The sequence below is a fragment of the Aythya ferina genome (genome assembly GCF_964211825.1).
Source record: "Aythya ferina genome assembly, chromosome: 18".
Lineage (NCBI taxonomy): Eukaryota > Metazoa > Chordata > Aves > Anseriformes > Anatidae > Aythya > Aythya ferina.
In genome coordinates this window covers 10,553,329-10,575,472 of record NC_140317.1, presented here as the reverse complement: position 1 = coordinate 10,575,472, position 22,144 = coordinate 10,553,329, and the positions used below count along the sequence as shown (strand labels likewise).

Below are 22,144 nucleotides of genomic sequence, written 5' to 3'. Positions count from 1 at the left end.
CTAACCCAACGGGACCTAACCCGAACGAACCCAACCTGACTTAACCCAACTCAACCTATCCTAACCCAACTGAACTGACCCAACAAAACCCAACCCAACAGAACCCAACCCCACAGAGCCATACAAAACCATAAAAAACCCTACAAAGCCGTAAAAAAGGTAAAAAAAAAAACTACAAAACTGTAAAAAAGGTAAAAAAAAAAAAATACAAAACCGTAAAAAAGGTAAAAAAAAAAACTACATAACTGTAAAAAAGGTTTTAAAAAAACTACAAAACCATAAAAAAGGTTAAAAACCTACAAAACCGTAAAAAAGGTAAAAAAAAAAATAAACCTACAAAAACGAAAAAAGGTAAAAAAAAAACAAAACAAAAAAAAAAACTAAAAAACCTTAAGAAAAAAACCTACAAAACCGTAAAAAAGGTTAAAAAAAAAAAAAAAAAAAAAAAAAAAAAAAAAAAAAAAAAAAAACAACTACCAAACCCTACAAACCCCTCCCCTCCCTCCTCACCCCCTCCCCGCTCTGCCCCCCCCCTCCCCTACGGCCCCGCCCGCCGCACCCACAACACCACCACGTGGCCAGGCGCGTCCCTTCCCCACCCGCAGCCAATCGCCGCCCTCCCTCCCACCCCGGCGGGCGGGACCTCCCCGCTTCTCCCTTTTCCATTGGTCGAACCGCATGCCCATCCCCGGGCGGGGCGGGCCTTACGGGGAGCCGCCGGCCAATGGGAAGCGGCGGCGGCGCCGCCAGCACGGCGGGGCCGGGGCCGGGGCCGGGAGCGGGGCCGGGGCCGGGGCCGGGCCGCGGGCGCTGCATGGCGGAGCTGGGGCAGGGGCAGGGGCAGGGGCTGGGGCAGGGCGGGCCCGCGGCGCTCAGCTGCTGCTCCTACAACCAGGACCGCACGTAAGCGGCGGGGGGAGGCCGGGGGGTGACGGGGGAGGGGCAGCGGGGCCGCCACAGGAGGGTTTGGGGGGGCTTTGGGGGGTTCGGGGCCTGTCAGGGGGCCTGGGGGGGGTCCCGGGCCTCTGAGGGGGGATGTGGGGGGGCCTGGGCCTGTGAGGGGTTCTTTAGGGGGGTCCTGGTGCTGTGAGGGGTCCCCTGAGGGGTCCTGGTCCTATGAAGGGTCCCGGTGCTGTGAGGGGGCCCATGAGGTGTCCAGGTCCCATGAGGGGTCCTGTGATGGGCCCTTTGAGGGGACCTATGAGGGGTCCTGGTCCCATAAGGAGTCCTTCGAGGGGTCCCAGTCCCAGTCCTGTGAGGAGTCCAGGTCCTTTGAGGGGTCCCATGAGGGGTCCTGTGACAGGTCCCAGTCCTATGAGGGGTCCAGGTCCTGTGAGGTGAGAGGCAATGAGGCCTGTGGAGGGCTTGTCATGCCCTGCAGGTACCTGAGGGAACGCGTGTGGAGCTGGGGATGGTCTCCTCTCACAGATAACCAGCGATAAGATGAGAGGGAACGGCCTCAAGTTGTGCCAGGGGAGGGTCAGGTTGGAATTAGGAGATGTTTCCGCTCAGAAAGGGTGGTCAGGGGTTGTGCGGGGAGGTGGTGGGGTCACCGGCCCTGGGGGTGTTCAAGGGAAGGTTGGATGTGGTGCTTGGGGACAAGGTTTGGTGGTAGGGGGCATTTGGAGGGTTTTTCTAACCCTAATGGTTCTGTGACCCCGCACCCAGGTCTGCAGCCCTCAGCACAAGGAGGATGCGGGGCTGTTGGAGCAGGCCCAGAGGAGGCCACAAGGATGATCAAGGGGCTGGAGCACCTCTGCTGTGGAGAAAGGCTGAGAGCTGGGGATGCTCAGCTACAGAAGAGAAGGGACCAGGGGACCTCACTGCAGCCCTTCAGTGCTTGAAGGGGGCTTATAAAAAAAAGATGGAGAGGGAGTTTTTGTTCAGTCAGATGTTGACAGAACAAAGGGGAATAATTTTAAACTAGAAGAGGGGAGATTTGGATTGGAGGAAGTTCTTCACTCAGGGTGTTGAGGCCCTGGCACAGGCTGCCCAGAGAAGTTGGGGATGCCCCATCCCTGGAGGTGTTCTGTCCATCCATCACCCCAGGATCACACAGTGGGTGATGTTGTGCTGGCCCACAGGGGTGCTTGCTTTCTGCAGGCTGCGGCAGCCACAGACAAAGCACAATGCTGGAGTTTCCCACCTTACGTGCTTGAGGTTGAAGCTGGAGTTGTGCCTTGACAGATCGCTGGGTCAGGAACTGCCCCGGCCCCTTATCTGCAGGAACTCAGGCCATAACCTTGCCATCAGATCTCATCTCTGTCTCATTTTTGCAGCTCTCTGGCAATTGGAACCACAACTGGATACAAGCTTTTCTCCTTAAGTTCTGTGGAGCACCTGGACCAGGTCCACGAAAGCAGTAAGTCTCCTCTTTCTGAGCGGTGGCTGACAGCTTTAGCTGCGTTACTGAACTTCGGCCTGCTTTGAGTGAGTGATTCTGTGTACGGCTGCTGCAGAGATGGCATCTGTCTCTGCTGTTCCCTTATCAGGAGAGGAGCAGCTCTGTTTACTGCCCTGTGTGTAGCAGCCTTTAGAGCGAGCTGCAGCCTCAGAGAAGCTTCTGAGTCACCCGCAGTACTTTCACTGAGCTGGAGGAGTCCCACAAGCTTAGAATCCAGCTTCTTTCTCACTCCTTTGTCAGTCTGACAGCAGCAGCTTGTCTTGCAAGCCAGCGTTCAGAGCTAGATCACTGCTACGTGTTTCAGGCACGCCTGGGAAGCTGCAGGCCACCAGTGCAGGTTCTGTGATATTTACCTTGAGATGGTTTTAGTGGGCTTCCAGTGTAAGAAGGTCACTCACAGCAGGCTTAACAGCCAAAGCCAGGTACAGCCTTCTGCAGCACACGCTCTGTAGTCTGGTTCAGGCCATCACCAGGGTTGTTTCAGCAGAGATGCACCAAACAAGATCCAACTCACCCCCGGGAGATGCCTCCCTCCCCTCCAGCTGTAGTGGGAGCTTCAGCAGCCAGGCATAGCTGCCTCATCTGTGGCACAGTTCAGGCTCCTTTGCCTTACAGGGTAAGTGAGCTGCCATATGGCAGCAAGCCACAGCCATCTTTTAAAGTTGTTTAGGAGCTTGGATTCCCCTCAGAGGCAGATCCAGAGACAAAAGAAACAGATCCCTGCTGGTGCTGTGCTCAAGGTAATGGGCTGAGAGGCAGGAATATCTTCAGAGCAGTCCTTGTACCCCCAGTGCAGGACAGCCCAAGCCCTGGGTATGGTTCTGGGCTGTCTAATTAGAAAGTAGAGTCCCTGATGACTCAGGTACAAGTCCAGCAGGGCCGTTGTAACGGTGCCTTTTCAGGCTAAGAGGAGTCATCCCAAGCAGTCACTGCGAGACATCCCACACCACTGTTCACCACAGCCATGCCAGAGCTCTGCAGAGAGCATGACCCTAGTGAGGAGGAGGGATTAAACATATCAGCTTTCCCCTGCCTTAAGGAGGCTGGGAGAAATCAGACACCACACAGAGCGGCCAGCGAGTTCCACGCAGCTTGTTCCTTACCTCAGTAAGCCCTGGCATGCTTGCTGCCTCCAGGAAGGTCCCTGACCAAGCTGACTCTCATTTCCTTTGGTAAAGGTGAGGGCTTCCTTTTTATATCCCGTTCCCAAGGATTGCCTGCAGCTGGAGAGCCCTGCCCAGGAGGGGCACAACAGCATTCTGCATCCAGGGCGGTTTCCTTAACCCCTTCCTCCTTTGATGCTTTGTGCCCTTTATGAGAAGTTTTTAACAAGAGCAGATGTTGAGCTTCTTAGCACGGAGCCTTCCAACCCTATTCCCTCCTGAGTCTCATTTGTCACAGCAAACCAGCCAACCATAAACCAAGCTAAAGGCTGCCTCGCTTTCCTTCTGTGCCCAGATGAAATCCCAGATGTTTACATCGTGGAGCGTCTGTTCTCCAGCAGCCTTGTGGTCGTGGTCAGTCATGCCAAGCCACAGCAAATGAATGTCTACCACTTCAAGAAAGGGACGGAGATCTGCAACTACAGCTATTCCAGTAACATACTGTCCATCCGGCTGAACCGTCAGGTAAGAGGCTGGGGAATTGGGCTGCCCAGAGCTCTCCCAGTTTGGCTCTGTGCTGGTGCTGACTGTGCACGGAGCAGAGGCCAGCTGGGACCCTGCTGCCCGGCTCTGTTTGCACTCTGAACAGGGCTTTGAGGGGTAGGTAGGTACACGTTCTCCTCTGCCAGCTCCACCTCAGGCCGTGTAACCTCTGAGAGAGGAGGAGGAGGGCTGTGGATGTCAACTGCCATAACTGCTTGAGTAAAATAATGCTGGGTCCTTGTTTTCTTCACAATTACACAAAGAGTTTTTGTTGTTTGTCTCCTTGCCTATTCAGCATGCAGTTCTGCCCAAAAAAAACACATTTTCATCTTCCTCCCTCCCTTGGATTCCACTTCCTGACTTCCGGACCACCTCTGCCATCTTTGTTGCAAATGAGACTGTCAGAGTTGGTAACAAAATCCAAGAGTATCTTAACCCCATCGATGAGGCAAAAAGCTGCTCAAGTACTGCTAGCTGCCGGGTTTTATTTTTACAGGTATAGGAAACATTCTGGCCACTGGGAAGAAGGCTTTTAGATTGTTCTCTGAACTGACACAGCCTCACACAGTCCTGAGCCCTATTTGTAAGATTTAAAGTCTCTTTTTTTTCCATAATTATTTTCAAAGTATATGCCAAAAGAAGCTGAGGACATTTTACAATGAAGAAATGAGCAGTCTGGGTAATTGTATATAATCAGCCTCTCCTCAGTTAGCAACAGTGGGTCCTGCAGTAAAGCTCTCCCGTAAGGAAACTCTGGGTTGAGTTTCCAGTAAAGCTGTGTTTGACGAGAAGTTCCTGTACTTCAATTAAATCTGTCCTAAATTGATTTTTTTCACTTAAATGTACAATGGAGCTGGCAGAACGAGGACTTCCGCTGAATTGCAGATAGATGTATATGTATAAAAATAAACTGGGAGGTTCTGCTTAGCAGTTCTAGGAGATCTGGGAGGAAAAGAAGTCCAGGATTTTTCCCATGTGCTGTTCCAGTGACTGAGGATGATGTGTAGGCAGTTTCACTCCTTGGCTGCGTTACGAGCTTGGGTTCAAATCCCAGGCTGAGCTCACCCACCAACCATAGCACAGGCAAACCTGAAGAGATTTGAAGATATTACAGATAGCTGGGCAGGCAGAAGATAAATCACTGGGCTTTGATGAGCTAGAAGCCAAGGGCGCTGTCCCCAGAGGAGAGATTTCTACCTGTGCAGCAGAGCTCAGGGTATGAGCACGACCTTCCTCCTTGGTGGAGGCACCTACTCTCTGGCCTGGGCAGTGCTGTGATCACACCCGTCGTGATACCTGAATTTCAGAGCTAACTCGAGGTCTGCCTGCTGCTCTGACCTGGGAGCCCAGAGGAACACCATCCGAGTGCAGAGTAATAACTCTGCTTTGTGCAACTGTGCAATTCCAATCTACGTTCAAGATTTAAGCTGGTGGCAGTCGGGTTCTGCTCATGCTGCCATGTTTGAACACCTTCCTGGGGTTCAGTATGAAAGCCTTGCTCTTCTAAAAGTCCATATAAGGCCGAGTCCCATACAAGCCATTAACACAGGAAGACGGTAACAAAGCAGGAACAGATCTCAAACAAATGGTAAATGTTTTGATTTGACCTCTCTGTGGAAAATCCTTGTTGTGCAAGCAAAATAGTCCCTCGGTTGTTGCTGATCCATGGGAATTCCTTGTTTCAGGCTCCACTGTAACTCGAGTTTGCATTAAACTAGATCACAATTTATCTCAAAGGGGGTGATAAGGCTGTGCTGTGGGATTGCTGAGAAGCTCTGCTGTAACCTCCCTGGATTTTCAGTTACTGTACCAAAACCCTCCTGAATTCTTTGGAGAGCTTTGATATTTTTTCTGGCTGTGTCCATGCCCAGCATGTTTAAGTCCTCAACATACAGCTCAGCCGCTAACCTGAGCCCTGTCAAACTGGAGCACTACAGAGAAACGCAGGAAGCAGGGCCTTGAACTCTGTGTAGCAATCACAGCACCAAGCACCTTCTCTGAGGCTCTGTCTGTGTGCAGAGTGAGGATAAAAACCTTTCCTCACCTCGACAGCTCTTACACTGATGCCAGCCTGGGCTGCAGGGCTGCACAGAGGGCAGGAGGCAGAGAACCAGCCCTCTCCACTCCCAGTGAGCTTGCCCAGGCCTCTTTTGCCTCTTCAGCTCCCACCCCCATCACTCAGCTTGTCCTTTTCCTGGGTTTTGTCCCTGTTGGTGCCAGCCCCCCCTGCTGCAGCTCTGGCTGCTGTTGTTTAAAGTCTCCCTTCACCTGTGCAGCACTAGCAGCACGCCTTGCAGTTCTGGGAAAGCACAGGGTGGCTTTGCCGAAGTCAGCTGTATAAATATTGCTCTGACGGTCTCTGCAAGCTGATGGCTGTTACTGGAGAAAAGGCAAAGTCTTCCTGGAAATGCAAAATGGCTCTGACACAGCCCCAGATGCTGTGGTTAGCAGGAATAGAAGTGGGAAAGAGTTTGATCCGAGAGGAATGGTGGAGGAAAGCAAAGATTTTCTAATGTGGGTGTTTTCAAGTTAGTAACTGAACTCCACATTTAGCTACTAAATAAGTGGCCTCATTTCTAAAGAGGTGGCGGCTTCCTGTGCATGGATTCGGATGCTTCATCTTCAGGAGCCTGGGCAGAGTCTGACCTTACATTTTTATTGGGATGTTTTCAGGGCTTCTGGACGCTTGGCACTAATACAGGTGGAGCTGTGCGCTCCCTGGGGTTAGACAGCACAACCCCTCGGCCAGATCCAAAGCCCGGTCCCAAAAAAGCCTCTGCAAAATGCTTCTGTAACACGTAGAGATCTGAGACACAAAGCTGAGTGATCACAGAAGCGGTGGCCTCATGCTCAGGTTGCAACATTAGGCTTCCTTTTTCCTTTCTGCCTTTCCTGCCTATCGTTTGGCAGCTCCTCGCTTAGCAGCTGCCTCTTGGCTGAGGGAGTGGGTGTTCCTGATGAGTTCATTCCACAGAAGAGGTGCAAGCACATTAACTGAGAAATACCCTGCCCGTCTGCCAGGATGGTGTAAATACTAGATGGGAAGCACTAACCCCTGTGTCCGTCCCTGAACAAATTGTTCCCGCCCGGTTTTATACAATTCTACACAATTCTGGGCACACACAGCACAATCCTGCCTGCTGATGTCGACACGTTGGGTTTAGCAGAAATGGGAGGCCCGGTGCTTGGGTGCTTGCTCCCAAACTGGGAAGAAGTCAGGGCAAGGGGCAGGCAAGCCCATCTGTAGGCATCCTAATGAGCAGGAGTGGCAGCCTCTCTGCCCTGTGGCCTGTATGAAAAAAAAGTAAATTTCTATTAAAAAAAAATAATGTAATGGAAGTAATTTGCTATGAAAAAAACATCAAAGAAGAGTTGGGGTAGAAATAGATGGTAACCGGGACCTAGGGTGTAACCCAGGCGTTTCCTCATGTTCTGGGGCCTGGAGATGTGGAGGATCAGCTCTTAAAAGGAACAGAAATCACCACGTTTTATCTGCTTTCTAATGCAAAAGCAGATGCAGGCAGCCCTCAGAAGCAGAGCCGTACAAAATCAAAGGCTGTCCAGTGAGAGGGGATGCAGAAGCAGAGGAGATCACATTTCTGTCGCATTTCAGTAAAATCCCTGCAGAGCTTTTCTGGCAGCAAAGATGGGGCTGTGAGAGCTGTGGGAGCAGCAGGTAGAGGCATCATGCCTGCGCTGGTGAGGTTCTGTTCACGTCCCTTGTGTCCTTGCAGAGGCTGATTGTTTGCCTGGAGGAGTCAATTTACATCCACAACATTAAGGACATGAAGCTTTTGAAGACGATTATGGATACGCCTCCCAATGCAACAGGTAAGCGCGGCAGAACTGTGTGAAAGGCAGAGCTGGGCTCTGCAGGAGCTTTGTTCAGCCCCGGTATTCGTGCTAGAATTAAACCAGCCCGCAGTCTGTGCACCCGCAGCAGCACGGCTAATTCAGCACTGAGGAGCCAGCAGTGTCTGGAGGCAGTCAGCTGGGCTTGTGAGAGAGGAAACCTTGCTCTGCCCTGAGCAAATGCTTCGAAGGAGAGCAGAAACGGTCAGCAGGGTTTGAGTGAGGTTCGGTCTCACCCCATCCTCCTGCAGGATGGCCACACAGCTTGCCGGAGAGCACATTTGTACAAGTGAAGCTGTAGGGCAGGCCAGGACTTCAAGCTTCCCTCCGTGTACAGGACAACTTCAAATCCTTCAGCTCTGGGGCTCGCTGCCCTTCCTTCTGCCCCGTGTCAGAGCCCCGCAGCGCTTTGCAGTAGCCACACCGTGCCTCCGAGCACCCAGGGAGTTCCCAGCAGCCTGGGCCGCCACCTGATGTTACACCAAGCACACGGGAAACCCAAAGGGCAGGGCAGGGCAGGGCAGGTGGCAGCAGAACAGATCCTCCCTGTGCAGCGTGGGGTGAATCCGGCCTTCCTGCTGATGGGAGAGGAGCTATTTTTAGCGGCGAGCAGGGAAAGTTGGCTGCGTGCCGGCGGCGCGCGGTGCGATCCCATCACCGGCTGCGGCATCGTCTCGGGGGCGGCTGCCTGTGAAGTTATCGATGCGCTCACGCCTGGCTGCTTCTGGGCTTTCAAGGGATGCTGTTCCAGCTTCTCCCCTGACCTACTTCAGGTCTTAACAGATGGCCTCTTCATATGGATTAAACGTCCTCAGCGCCGCAAATACAATTACAGTTTAAAACCTTCCTGAGAAAGCTCCGCTGTGGCAGGAGGGACGGGGAAACCCAGGCCTGGAGCTGTTTGCAGGCAGGCTGAACGGTCGGGTCCCGGTTTAAGAGCAGCAGCAATCAGCAGTTCCTGGGACAGGACGAGGCTGCTGCGGATCGCAGGACTTCATACGAGCTTAGTTTTCTAAAACACTTTTACCGCAGCAGCTGTCACCAAATGAGCTGAATGACAAGTGCTGTGCCACGTGTGCTGCCTTTGTCCCCAAACATCTGCGCTGCTCCCAGGCCTGACCCCATGCACAGTGTGTCCGGGAGGCCGAGGCGGCCCAGCCTTCTCTCTCCTTTGCCAAGCCCTTTCCGAGCAGGGATCCGGGGATTTTCTGCCCTCCCCTGGGGCAGTCACTGTGAGATCTGCACCCGCCACTGCTCAGAACCCAGCTCCCAACCCTCTGTTGTCCTTCAGCTGCTTGGCAATGCAGGGCTGGGCCCGGGGATCTCACAGCACTCAGGGGCAGCCAGCGCTGCTGTCTCACAGCTCTGGGGGAAGTGCGGTGACCTCCGGCTCCCTCGCACGCACAGGCTGGGAGGGGCGATGCTTCCTGCAGTGGTGATATGCACGGACTTTCCATGCTGACTGCACACGCTCCGGGCTGCCCCCTCAGTGAGGTCTGCCCGGCCTCCTCCATGCAGGAGAGAGAGAGCGAGGAAAATGCCCGGGGAGGGCGAGTCTGGTGTTTTTCATGTGTGCTCAAAGAAGGAGTGAATCTTTTTCCTGAGAGGAAACCACTCTGCTTAGTCGTGAGCTTCCAGCTCCAGGCGAGAAGCACCCGAGCGTGTCTGAGCCGCGCCGCAGCCCCGTGGGAGTGAAGCAAAGTCCCCGGGGCAACGCAGCGCCCTGGGAGCAGGGCTGGCTGCTCGCCACCCTGAGCACACCGGCGTGGGAGCCTTTGCCATGCAGGAGAGCGCCGGTGGCTCCCGTCCCCAGCGAGTCCCGGCCTGATTTGCTCCAGGGAAGGCAGGAGAGCCCAAGGGAGCGCCGTGGCTGCGAGGTGACTCATGGCAGAGGCAGGATTTGTGCTGAGGAGGTCACTGAGCTCCTGCTGACGTGCGTGCCACGAGGGCTGAGAGCTGCAGCTTTGGGAACCACCTTGTGTGGATCCCCTCACCCCTCAGATCCCGCTGGAGCTGCTGGCTGGGGAGCCAGGCCAGGCTTCCCTAGTGCAGCAGCCTTTCTCCACGCTGCTTGGGGAAGCCACCTGTGAAGCAGCACTCCCAGGGGCTCTGTGCTGAGCAGCGCGAGGCTGTGCCCCCTTCCTGAGCCCCCTGCTGCATGCACCAACCCTCACGGGGGCTGTCAGGTGCCGAGAGCAGAAGGGCATCTTCAAAGGCCGCCCGTGTCCCTTGTGGTGCCGTTTTTCTGTGCGTCCCCGAGGTCAGCTCAGTACACTCCATCTGTGTTTTCCCCTGGCCTGGTTTCCCGTTTGCCTCTTCCAGACAGGCGCGGAGCAGAGGGAGAGGCTGACTCACGCCGGCCGGCTCAGAGCTCGCTTTGTTCAGCTGGAGCCTCCTCTCGATCCTCTGCTTAGAGCAAGGGCTGCGACGATCCCGGGGGCTGCCAGGCTGGGAGAAGACCCTCCTCAGACGCCCCTCGTGCTCTTCACAAGCAGTCTCTGGGCTGTCCTTGCTCTCCTGCCACCCCTCCCTCCTTGGGTGCCATCCACCTGCCTTTTAATTGCCAGCACTTTGCCGCTGCAGCTCCTCTCCTCCAGCGCGCACGGTCCCTGGCACGACGTAAACACTTCTGATTGATGGGGAGTGGACCTCTGGGGCCCCTGGCTGATCCCGCAGCTCCTGGCTCCGCTGCTGCGGTCTCTTTGTTTAGTTAGAAACAACAACCTGAAACAAAAGCTTCAGCTGATCCTTCCCTGCTGCTGGGCCGGGGCCAGGGCAGCGTCCTGACACGACGTGTGTGCGCGTCCTGTCCGGGGAGCGTGGCACGGAGCCTGGTGGGATCCCCGACAGCCTTTAACCCCGCAGCTTCCTCTGCATGTGGGGCTACGTGGGACCCCGGGCAGCAGCCAGGAAGCTCGGGGTTGTGCCGAATCCCTGTGTGAGTTCTGGGAGAGATGGGAGCACGCGGCCGCGGTGCAGGAAGCGAGTGAGACCCGTTGCTGTGTGCAACAGGAGCTGCTGGGATGGTCCTGAGCCAGCAGCAGAAAGCAGAGGCAGGAAGGGATGCTCTTTTCCTAGGTCACTCAGGGGGCAGGCGGATGGAGAGGCCGACGCACACATCCATCCATCCATCCACTTGTCTCCTGTAATTCCTGCTCTCTTGGAAGGGGAAGTTTGGGAGACTTCTGCTCGTGTTGGCACACAAACAGACGGTCGTTCCAGCGTAGGATTCCCTCCATGGTTACAATTCAGCTAGGTTCGAGTTTCCTTGTTTGCCAGAACCTCCCTGCACAACCGTGGCATTTGCTGTGCCTTTCTCTGCTTCCCTTTTCCTCTGGGAGAAGGAAGTGGCACTGCCCAGCCCCACAGCTGCTGCACAGGCGTCCTTCTGGGGCTGTGTGCAGGCTGCACGGCTCACCTGAACCTCCAGGTGTGTGCTTACACCCTGCTCACATCCAGAGGTGTCCAGGTGAGCCTGGACAGGAGTCCTGCTAGCCCAGAGACCAGGATGTCCCTCCTTGTGTTTCATGTTTCATGGCTCCTGCCTTCTCAAAGGAGATGATGAAGGGGGAGAAGCCAAGACCCTGCTACTAAGCAGGACCTGGGCTTTTTCCGAGCAGGATTTGGGGGAGGCCGTGGCGGGGAGCAGGGAGCCGTACTGGCCCACACCAGCAGGTGTCCCCACGGCTGAGGCATCGCCAGCGCGCAGCCGGCCCGCGCCTGGTACCGGCCACTGGCCCAAAATAAGGCAGCGCCTCGACCCCCGCGGTGTGCGTGGCCACGTCTCTGCTTTGTGTCCTCCGGCAGCAAACAAGCTCAGCTGCACCCCTCTCGCCTTGCCAGGTCTGTGCGCTCTCTCGATCAACCACGCCAACTCCTACTTGGCTTATCCCGGCAGCGCGACCAGCGGAGAGATCGCGCTTTACGACGGAAACACTTTGGTAAGTGCAGAGCTCGCCCGTGTGGATACCGGCAGGGCCTGGAAACAAACAGCACCACAGCAAAGCCAGCGGGGCCTTTGGGGAGGATGAACAAATGCACTCCGCCGAGCTAGGCTACAAGAAACTCCTGGGGAGGCAGCCTCTGAGGTCAGAACATCCGTTTCCCAGCTCTGGATGTGGAGGTAAACGTGCCCCCTGCCTCTGCAGCTGGGGGGCAGCTGCCAGGCTGACACAGACAAGGGTTCACGTGAGCTTTGGCAGCGTGCACAGAGGGAACGATGTGACTGGGGTGGCTTACAGAGGTTGGAGCTGCTGCTTTGCCCCACCACAGGCTGGAAAAGATGCTGAACCCAAAGTCATGGGGAGGGCAGGGTGCCCGCAGCCCCTCAGGAAATCTCTCCCTGGCTAGGGTCACGCTTAGCTGCGGTTTATGCCAGGGCTTGGGATTACATAAGGCTGCCGCTCTGTACGTGCAGCAGGAGCTGAGGATCTGCAGCAGGGGAGGAGCAGAGCTCGCAGGGAAGGCGCGCTGCTGCTGTGAGAGGTACGAGCGAGGGCCTGGGCTCCCCGCAGGCATCTGAGTGGCGTCACTGCAGCAGCGTGTGCCGTACAGGCACGGTGTGCACAGAGACCTGCCAGGCTGCAGCGAGGGCACAGCCACGAGCCTGCAGCCTGCTCGGGTGCACCTGAAAGGAGCTCTTTGTAATCCCAGTGCCTGCTGCGCGCAGGGAGGGAGCTCGAGGTGGGGCAGAGATAACAAATGTTGAGGCTGCTGAAGGGATCCCAGAACTGTGATACGGTCCCGTGAATACACACAGGCGGTGCTGGACAGGGAACACCCTGCCCTTACGCAGGCCGAGGAGCAGCGTGTCTCTCTGCACTCACATTCCCTTCTGTCCTACAGAAAACAGCCTGCACAATTCCTGCCCATGACGGCCCTCTGGCTGCCCTGACCTTCAACTCCACCGGCTCGAAGCTGGCAAGCGCTTCCGAAAAAGTGAGTGAGTGAGAGAGTGAGTGAGTGAGTGAGTGAGTGAGTGAGTGAGAGAGTGCTGCTGCATTAACCTTGTCGCCACAGCCAGCCCGCAGCTGGCAGAGGGCTCGCAGCCAGCCCTAGCACTTCGTCCTGCCTGCTGCAGGGAGAGCAGGGCCTCAGGGCAGCCCCTTCCTAAAGGCAGCTCACAGGGGAGGGGCAATAAAGGGATTCCCACTTGTAAGAGGCCACTGCATTGAGTTCCTGTTGACCCGGGCTGGCAAACGATGCCTTCGTGTGTACGGAGTTGCCTGGGTGTGTCAGAGAAAGGGCTCACTCTCTTTGCCCTGCTCCTGTGTGATCTTTCCACTTGCATTTTTTGCAGGGCACAGTCATTCGTGTGTTTTCCATTCCTGGTGGGCAAAAGCTCTATGAATTCCGGCGAGGGATGAAAAGGTCAGTTCATTCTTCTGTCGGTGACAAGCTGACAGAGGGCTCCCGGAGCAGAAATGTAAACACAGGGGCATGGCAACGTCAGATCCTGGCGGCTCTGGCATCTTTTGCAGAAAGAAAACAAGGGCGAGCGTATCAGATAGAAATGTCATTGTGCCAGGAGGCCACGCTGCGCCCAACTGCCGCTGGCAGTGCAGTGATTCAATTCAGTGTGCCACGGAACGGGACAATTGCAGAGAACAGAGGTAGATTCAGCCCATTTACTCCATCCTTCTGTTGCTCCTTACTTGAAATAATGAAGTCTCCGGAGTTATCCTGGCTCTTGTCTTCTCAAAGGAGGTGTTGTGAAGCTACAAAGTCATTTGCGCAGAGCCCAAGTCTTGATGGCAGCGATGGGCTGTTGCTGCCCTTCTGTAGTCCCCGTCAAATGCTTCAGGAGATCCTTTCCTGATCTTCCTCTCTCCCCGATCCCTGACCTGTGATTTTACACGCCTGCAAGTACACAGCCTGCCATGTCTGGCATACCCTGGCCCTGCTGCGCCTGCACAGAAGAGATGCCACCTGCACCTGGGCCATCCAGCTCCTTGGATGTCCTCCCTGGCCTTTGCAGTTCCAAAAGCTTCAGCTGCTGTCACGAGGCAGCCTCAGCAGCAGCCAGGCAGGGGGCTTCTCCCTCTGTATGGGTCCCCTTCCTCCCTGTCCTCTTCTCTGAGCAAAACCCAGCAGGTTCCATTCGGTAACGTGCCAAGAGGTGACCAGCCCATGTCTCCTTGGCCCTAGGTACGTGAACATCAGCTCCCTGGTATTCAGCATGGATTCCCAGTTCCTGTGTGCTTCCAGCAACACGGAGACGGTGCACATCTTTAAACTGGAGCATCTCACTGACAGGTGAGGGGGATAACCTGGGCTCACCCGCCTGCCCCAGGGCTGTTTGTGCTTCAGGCACCTGCCTTTACGCAGCTGGCCTCCGTTTCCTCGCCACATACTCTCCACCAGCTGCAAACTGTCTCGTTGGCTTTGTGTCCTGATGGACTCACTCCTTGGAAAGCCACACACTGTGTCCCTGCTGTCAGCTCCCCAAGGCTTATTCTGTGTTTACGAGCTGCCACTGTCCCCTGCCTCCTTCCCTGTCTCCAGCCTTCCCCTGGCAGCAAGGTGCTGCTCGTGCTGGAGCTGCCAGAGCAAACCCAGGCTCTCCGCTGTGCTGGGGCTCTCCACGAGATGCCAGAAGGGTCCCACCAGAGGCATGAGAGCCCCTGGCAAACGAGCCCGTGTGGCTCACCCACAGGAAGGGTTTCTGCTGCTGCAGGAGAGAAAGGGGAATTTTGATACCAGATCATTCGGTCTGTGAATGTGCTACTATGAGTCTGCCCTGGCAGGGCAAGGGGGTGCTCTGCAGGCTTCTAATGCTGTGGTGGGCACCAGGAACAGAAAGTGCAGCACAGGGATCAGCTCCGTGTTGTTTTCTTTGGTGCAAACACATCAACCCTTCTTGGTAGACAGAGAAGGGCTTCTTTAAAGGTGCCCAGGGGCACAGCTGCTCCAAAGAAAGCCTTCCACGTACGTGAGATCAGGATGATTTTCATCGTTCCTAATCTGTTCTGGCACGGATGGCCGTGGTAGCCCTACTGATGCTGCTTTGTGACCCCGCAGCCGGCCAGAAGAGCCTCCCACCTGGAGCGGGTACATGGGGAAGATGTTCCAGGCTGCTACCAACTACCTCCCCGCCCAGGTATCAGGCATGATAAACCAGGACCGAGCTTTCGCCACTGTACGCCTCAACACCTCCGGGCAGAGGAACGTCTGCGCCCTCTCCACGTACGTATTGACACCCGTGGCCCCTCTGCCACGCCAGCCTTTGAGCAGACACAGCTATCTGTGGGGAACACCACGCTGTGGCCCGTTATCTGGCACCCGTGCCTGCTGCCGAGCACGCAGTGAGCGTGTTTGCTGCTTCCGTGCGTGCAGCCATCACGTGTGGGCTCACAGTGCTTTTCGTGTTAGGATTCAGAAGCTGCCTCGGCTGCTGGTGACCACCTCAGATGGACATCTCTACATCTACAACCTGGACCCGCAAGATGGAGGAGAGTGCGTCTTAATTAAGAAACACAGGTACAGTGTGCTGGAGATCCCTACCCGATTGATCCAGAGGCTGATTTTTGAAAATTAAGAAAGGGAATTTCACCTGAAAGCACAAAATGGAGCTGTAGGAGCAAGAACTTTAGAACTGACTCCTGATTTTAGTTGCTTGAGCTGACAGACGTCAGAGAGGACTGTGTCAGCAGGCAGGGACCTGGGGCATCTTGAAGAAGAAACCAGAGACATCCCAAATCCCTCGGCAGCTGTGGGACATCTCAGCCTAGATGGCAGAGCTGGGCAGGCTGTGCCTCAGGAGATGTCTCCAGCAGCAGAGCACTGACCACCGCGGGGGCAGGAGAGCAGAGCACCTTCTCCAGGCAGGAGTGGGTGCTGGAGAGCCGATTTTGGGGGTGTGATGGCGTGGAGAGGCACTGGGAGCTTCCGTCAACAAAAACTCACACACACGCATGCCTGCAGGCTCGCGGTGCCAAAGCAGAGCCTGCCGTGCTGCCGTTCCGTTTGCGCGCCAATAAAATGAAGCGCAGAGCCCCACATCTGGGCTCCTTGGCTCCAGATGTGAAGCCTTTGGGGTGGGGTGCGATGTAACATGTTCTCTCAGCCGGGACGTGGCTGCCGGCCAGGAAAATGCCAGCAGATTTTTTTTTATTTTTTTATTTTTTTAAAAGCCACAAAACAAAGGCACTTGAAAGCTGCGCTGTCCAGCGTGCTCCGGCCGCCGGCCTCCTGCCTCCGTCAGACCCCGCTGCCGCCCCCGTGCTCCCGTTGTGAAGCAGCCGTCCGGAGCTGGCAGGCCAGCGTCCTGTGTGGGTTCCTCTTTTAGCATCAGAGGACTGAAAAGGGCCCTTGGGTCATGAGTTACATTACATCACACTATATCTCTGCTCAAACTCCGTCCCAAACTAGCCAGCGCTGCTTTTCTCATCTAGTCCACTCCTGTTGGAAGCCCTTCGGAGCCCCCTCCGTGATTAGAAACACTGTTTGCCTTTGTAACCTAAAGCTTTTGTGGTCAGTCTGTTCCCTTCTATTCTCATGCCAGCATTGTCCTCCAGCTGAAGTAGTGCTTTCCCTATCTTCTGCTCCCCCCTGCTTTATTTGTGGAGCACAATGATCTCCTCTGCAGCACTGTAAGGGCTGCAGGCAGAGCCTGGCTGCACTGGTACAGGCAGGCGAGGTGCTTCAGGGAGCCGTGGATGCCCGCCATGTATCGGCCGGTGCTGGGGGAGGAACGGACGGAATCAGCACTAACTCTTCTCCCCTCTTGCCCCTCTACAATCAGTCTGCTTGGCTCAGGAAAAACGGAGGAGAACAAAGAAAACGACCTTCAGCCTCCAGTACCTCAATCGTACGCAGCGACTGTAGCCAGACAAAGCACAGTGCCTTCAACTTCGACCATGCCAGGTGAGCATCGGCTGCCCTTCCCTGGGGCAAAGGAGCAAGAAAGCCCCTGGAGCAAAGTGGCAAGGTCCCAAACTTCCAAGGGTTCGTTGTAGCAAAACACCCCGTGACTGCAGGGCCCTCTGGAGCTCACCCAGTCCCTCCCCCGGGATGGCTCAGGCGTTCTCTGCTCTGCTTGCTGGGCCCCTTGTGCAGCGCTGCTCACAAACAGGCCCCTGGCCGAGCAGAAACCACATCCGAGCTTTGGAGCTGGTCCGACAGCAGCCTGCCAGCTACCAGACGGGTTTCCAGGAGTTGGAACCGTGGCTCTGGAAGTCAGATCTCACTATATTTTTTTTTGTGTCAAGTTCACTACAGATTCTCCTGAACCTGTTACACTTCACAGAAACAGAGCTAGCACTGAACTGTTATTCCGTAGTGTTGAGTGCATACAGATGGGGATCCCATTTTGGAATTGGGGCTTACATTTAGGGTGGGAGGAAGCCAACTGCTGCCACAGGAGCTAGCCACGTAGTCCATTCCCTAACGGGTAGCACTGGCAGAGATACCTTTCTCCACAACCATCCCTCGGTGCTCTGCCAAATGCCACAGGAACCAGCTCTGGGTTAGATCAGTGATAAAACAACATCGCAGCTGTTTGTTTCCAGCCTCCGTGCATCCATTTATCAGCCACGTTCTGCGTTTTCACTTTGGCAGGTTATTCGGAGGACGGCGGCGCCCTGCGAGGAGAGGTCATCCCAGAGCATGAGTTTGCAACCGGACCAGTGTGTCTTGACGACGAGAATGAGTTTCCTCCTGTGAGCATTCGGGACCCCTAAAACAGCAATTCAGCCCTCATGCTAAGAAGAAAGTGTTAACCTCTTACAGAAGAGATACTGTTGCCCTGACCTTGTCCCAGTTCACTGTGAAGCCTAAAATAACTAATTAAGGTATAGGGACAGTGCCAGGAAAGTTACACCCCCCTAAATGGCAGTTAGGGATGGGGCAGAGATGATCAGTGTAATAGTTAGAGAGGGAACCGAACAAAGTAGCAGAATGAAGTGCAGATCCAGAGCTGACCTTTGTGCCTTGCTCAGATTTTTAGTATTAGCAGGAGTAGTTTTAATCTGAACAATACCAGCATTTAGAAATAAAAATGTAGTATTCCCTGTTGCATTTCCCGTCAGTTGTATTAGTTTATGGGAAACAACTGGAACATACCTGAACCTCATCAGTCTCACCATTTCCGAGCTGACTGAAAAGGAGTCTCCTTTTCTGAGTACAAAGCTGAATAGCATTAACAGAGTTTTAAACCTTTTTTTGATTTTTAAGTAGCACTTTCTCAGTTACCATTGGAAGAACACACTGGCTTTATAAAATCTAACTTAAGCCTGGCAGTGTCTCTCCTGCTTCTCTTCCTATTATATAAGCATTTATTGTGTTAAACATTTAACTGTTAACTGGACAGATGTTGCTTACGGTACTGTAATCAGCAGTGTCTTCATAATAACAATGCATTAATATAGCAGATTATTGTAATGGATTTCCAGTTGTAGACTTGGCAGAATTTTGAAACCTTTACTCCATTTTTACATATCCTGCTGCTGGAGTTGTGCCTGAAGAAGGAGGAAGCGAAAGCTTCATTGGGATCCCAGGATTTGTTCCATATGCTGAGGCTGACCTCTGTAAGGCACTTTCATATTAACTGATGCAAAGTGTTATTTATATAAGGGATGATTAGCTCACGGCTCCCTTTGAAACACTGCCTAGGAGCAGCTCTTCAAGTCACATAATCCTTAGGCCGATTCTCTTTTCTTACCTGTGACACAGCCTGTTACAAACCGAGAACAGGAGTTCTCTATTTCCCCTAAATGTCCCCTAAGAAGGCCATTTAAAATGTCTCCCCTTCAGTCTGTTTGGCTGCAGAGCAGCTGCCAGCCCAGGCATCTGGAAGGAATGTTCCAAGGAGCAGCAGGGCCAGAGAGAAATCCTTTGCTTCCTTCTGATGAACCTGCTCTCCAACATGTGCTTGGGGGACACGCAAAGGCCAGCGAGCAGGAACCACGCTGCTCCTGAATGAGCCTGCCTGCTGGGACTGCGCTGTGCAAAACCAGCCCCAAGCCCCCGCTGTACAGCAGCAGGCCCTTCATTAAATGGACTTTGATCTGGCAAAATCCTGTGCTGTAATTAACCCGGCAGAGCAACTTAACATGTGTAACGGTAGGGAGGAGGTGGGGGGGAGGGAAGAAGCTCTCCACAGCTACTCCCTGGTGCGGTGGCTTCGTGGTTGGAGCTTCCAGCTCGTGTCTGCAGCTAGGACCTCAGGTTTTCCCCCTCCGCTGCTGACGGTAATGTGTTTTGCATCTGGCCTACGAGCTGGCTCCTGCTGGGTTAGTGCTTACGGAGGCTGGCTCGGTTTGTTTTGATGCTCTGAATTTCACTGAACTCCGCTGTTTTCTCAGTGCTGCAATGTTCGGTCTCGGTGACTCGTTCGAGAGGGGTTTCAGGGATCGGTCACTTCTGCGAGGAGAAGGAGGGAGAGAAAACCTGACCTTATCCAACAAAAATGTTTTGACAGCGTTCTGTTTTGCAGAAACATGGGAAGGGTTGTGTTTGTTTTCCAGTGTGCAACAAAAAGACGTTTAAAAACCTCAAAACTTGTGACAAAATGGAATATTCACCCGCAGCCCACGCCACGAGCGTGGCTTTGAACTCAGACATACTTTTGGAGAAGCGGCCGTGCTTAGACCCAGCAGTTCCGCTCCATTTTGAAACATTTTGCTCTCAAGTGCTGGTGAGCAAGACTCCAGAGGCTCAGCTGTTAATAACAAGGAAATGCAGCTTCAGTCTAAGGCACGATGTGGTGTGATTGCAGAAAACGGCCTCTTCATTAACTGGAAGGAGGGACAGGTCAGAGAAGAGATGAGAAGCCCAAGGAGGGCTCACACAACCTGCCCTCACCAAGAATTAATGTGGCTATTGAACCTAATTATGGCAGCACTGCTGAAGAACCCTGTGGCAAGAGGTTAAGCATGTTCAGTTCCGTCTCTTGCTTGCACTGATGGGATGGATTAAGTGCTTTCAGGTCCGCCAGTGGCTCTGGAGTAGCTGTTGAGCTTCTGCAGGAGGTGCACAGGCATCACTGAGATGGACAGCGGGCTGAAGCCTGAGGGGAGAAGGAGGTGCTGTGCTGAGACTGGGAGGAGGCTGCACCATCGGACGGCTTCGTGGGAAGGGAAGAACGAGCCCAGCTCTGGCTGTGTATGGTTGTGATGGTCCCAGCCGTTTTCTCATCACCTGGCTAAGCAGTTGCCACTCCTCTATGGATTCATTGGTGTCACTGACGTTTCCAGTGGTGTTGGGAGTTGCTGGTGTGTGCTGGAGCCTGGCAGGGTGCTCTCAGCCAGCTCAGCCTTTCAGGAGGCACCGCAGGGTAGGGCTGTGAGGTTTGACAGAAGAAATCCTACAGGATTGAGCAAGAACGAGGCCAGATGATGTGCGTGGACCTGAAGAATCCATACCAGGGGATCTCCTAACACTGCTGGAATTCAGTAGGAAAGGGGATTTCTTTCGGCAGCTTGGTCAGTGCCTTTCCAGGCAGACATGATCAGTCCTGTGTCTGGTTGCACTCTGAAGCTTGTCAGCTTCAGGACCGGAGCTGATGTGAAGGTTTTATCAGGACAGGCACTTCTTTCCGTCGGGATAGGTTGTGGACAGCAGTCAGCTGTCAGCTCTTCATCCCCTTGCTGATGCTCAGTCTTTAAAAACATCCCCTTCACTCACAGCACATTGATTCTTGGCTGCCTCCAAAACTTGCGGGCAGCCCTGCTGCTAGCAGAAGGCGATAGATTCAGCTGTGGAACTGCAGTAATACTCAGTAATATTTCAAAGGGGGGCTGAGCAAGTCTGGCCAAACCTAAGTGGCCTCGTGTTCCTTACACAGCTCCTGCCCCCAGAGGGGCATTTGGGGCAGCTGGGGCTTGCAGGGTTAAGCCCAGCTTATCAATACAGCACCTGAGCTCCTCAGGCAATCCAGCACCAAGGCTTTGTGCCTCAGAACCAGGCAAGTGGTGTTCCTGCAGGCTGTGGGGGGGATGAACGGGCACAGCCCCTCCGGCAGCCGGGTGTGGGGATGGCACCGGCACCGCTGGGGGCTTGCGGCCAGGCTGGCACCCAGCCGGGCAGAGCCGTGCCCTGGGGTCTGCGTGGGGGCACCCACCTGGGGGGCTCTGCCCGAGCTTCCAGAAGCAGGTGTGGATCTTCCCGGGGTCTCTGATCTCCTCTTGTGGCTGTGTTTGAATGAAGTGTCTCGGGGTCTTTGCTGCTCCCCATTTCCTCTCCGTGCTTTATCACCGAAAGGCGTTGCTGGTACTTAGGGTAGGCTTCCCCTCACCCCATTCAGCCCCAAATGTAGGTGTTTAGCTCCGGGTTCCAGCTGGAGGCCCCAGAAAGCCCCAGAGAGCCCCATCCAGCTCCTTTCCCCTCCTGCCATGCCAGAAGGTGAGCTCTGGGAGCCCCCAGTGGGGCGAATGAGGCTCACCCCAAGTAACCCAAGTCCTGCAAGCGTGGCTGCGCGCCGTGCCATGCCAGCTAGATGCAAGAGGCCCTTATCGCCAGGCCAGATGGTTCCTGTTCCCAGGGCTGTAAATTTGGGGAGGGGGGGAGTAAATAAATAAACCTCTCACAAATCTGCCTTGGAATGGAAAGTAAAACACTGCAGGACATCCCTCCCCCTTCTCCTCCCATGTGCGTAAAACCGACTTGAAACACACCCTGTTGCTGGGAAAAGTAAGGCCATTCTGTTTTGATTTTGGTAGATAATCTTGTGCCGTGGAGGTCAGCCGGGCAGAGCGAAGAGGTCATGATGAGACGCAAACATCCGCGCGTAGGACAGCTGCTGGGAAGTGCTTTGGAAAAGCCAGGAATTTCGAAGAAGAGGTTTGCGTGTCCTCAAGAAAAGGAAAAAATACAAAAAAAAAAAAAATCCAAGGTGGGCCACTGCTTTTTACTACAGTACGTGTGAGCGACTACCTGGCCCGCCCGGCCCGCCAGCCCCCTCTTTTTAATCGTGTCTGGGCGGGTGTCAATGTACTGTCTGCACAGCGCTATATTTAACAGGTATCCTAGAACCACATTGTAAATGCTAATTTAATCAGATTTGTATGTAACCAGAATTTTATATACCCGTTTTTTTCCCTTTTCTAATTTATGCCGTTTTATGTGTATAAATGTACTTACAGCGAGAGATATTGAACTTATGTCTTTGTACAGGATAAGCCTATTTTACCCAGGCAAAGTATTTTTGCAGTGATATTAGAGAAGATGCAATTTGCTCCGTTTAAAGACAGAAATAAAGTCACGGTCTGTCCCTGGCAGCTCGCTGCCCCTGCTCCTGCTGTTC

The 22,144-nt window shown here is 54.3% G+C and overlaps 2 protein-coding genes and 1 long non-coding RNA gene across 4 annotated transcripts in view; 2 read left to right on the top strand and 1 right to left on the bottom strand.

The window, feature by feature from the left end:
- The window catches only part of RGS9 (regulator of G protein signaling 9), a 169,847-nt gene that overhangs the window by 32,968 nt on the left and 114,735 nt on the right, over nucleotides 1-22,144 (top strand). The window lies entirely within an intron of this gene.
- Nucleotides 796-22,118, top strand: WIPI1 (WD repeat domain, phosphoinositide interacting 1). Of its 2 annotated transcripts, none has more exons than XR_014684467.1 (13): nucleotides 796-903; nucleotides 2,280-2,362; nucleotides 3,863-4,032; nucleotides 7,785-7,881; nucleotides 11,746-11,843; nucleotides 12,748-12,840; nucleotides 13,202-13,272; nucleotides 14,050-14,157; nucleotides 14,923-15,087; nucleotides 15,274-15,381; nucleotides 16,646-16,767; nucleotides 17,461-18,428; nucleotides 21,561-22,118. XR_014684467.1 is itself a non-coding variant. In XM_084491826.1 (13 exons), exons 1-13 carry the CDS (start codon nucleotides 815-817, stop codon nucleotides 21,606-21,608), a joined length of 1,353 nt encoding a protein of 450 aa, XP_084347952.1. In that variant the 5' UTR covers nucleotides 796-814; the 3' UTR covers nucleotides 21,609-22,118. The 2 variants fall into 2 exon arrangements, 1 of the variants encoding a protein (XP_084347952.1); XM_084491826.1 differs by having other exon boundaries at nucleotides 17,461-17,561.
- Nucleotides 1,492-3,849, bottom strand: LOC311420687. Its single transcript, XR_014684468.1, has 2 exons — nucleotides 3,508-3,849; nucleotides 1,492-3,396 (listed from the first exon to the last, which is right to left on the bottom strand). It is a non-coding gene; the product is annotated as an uncharacterized lncRNA (long non-coding RNA).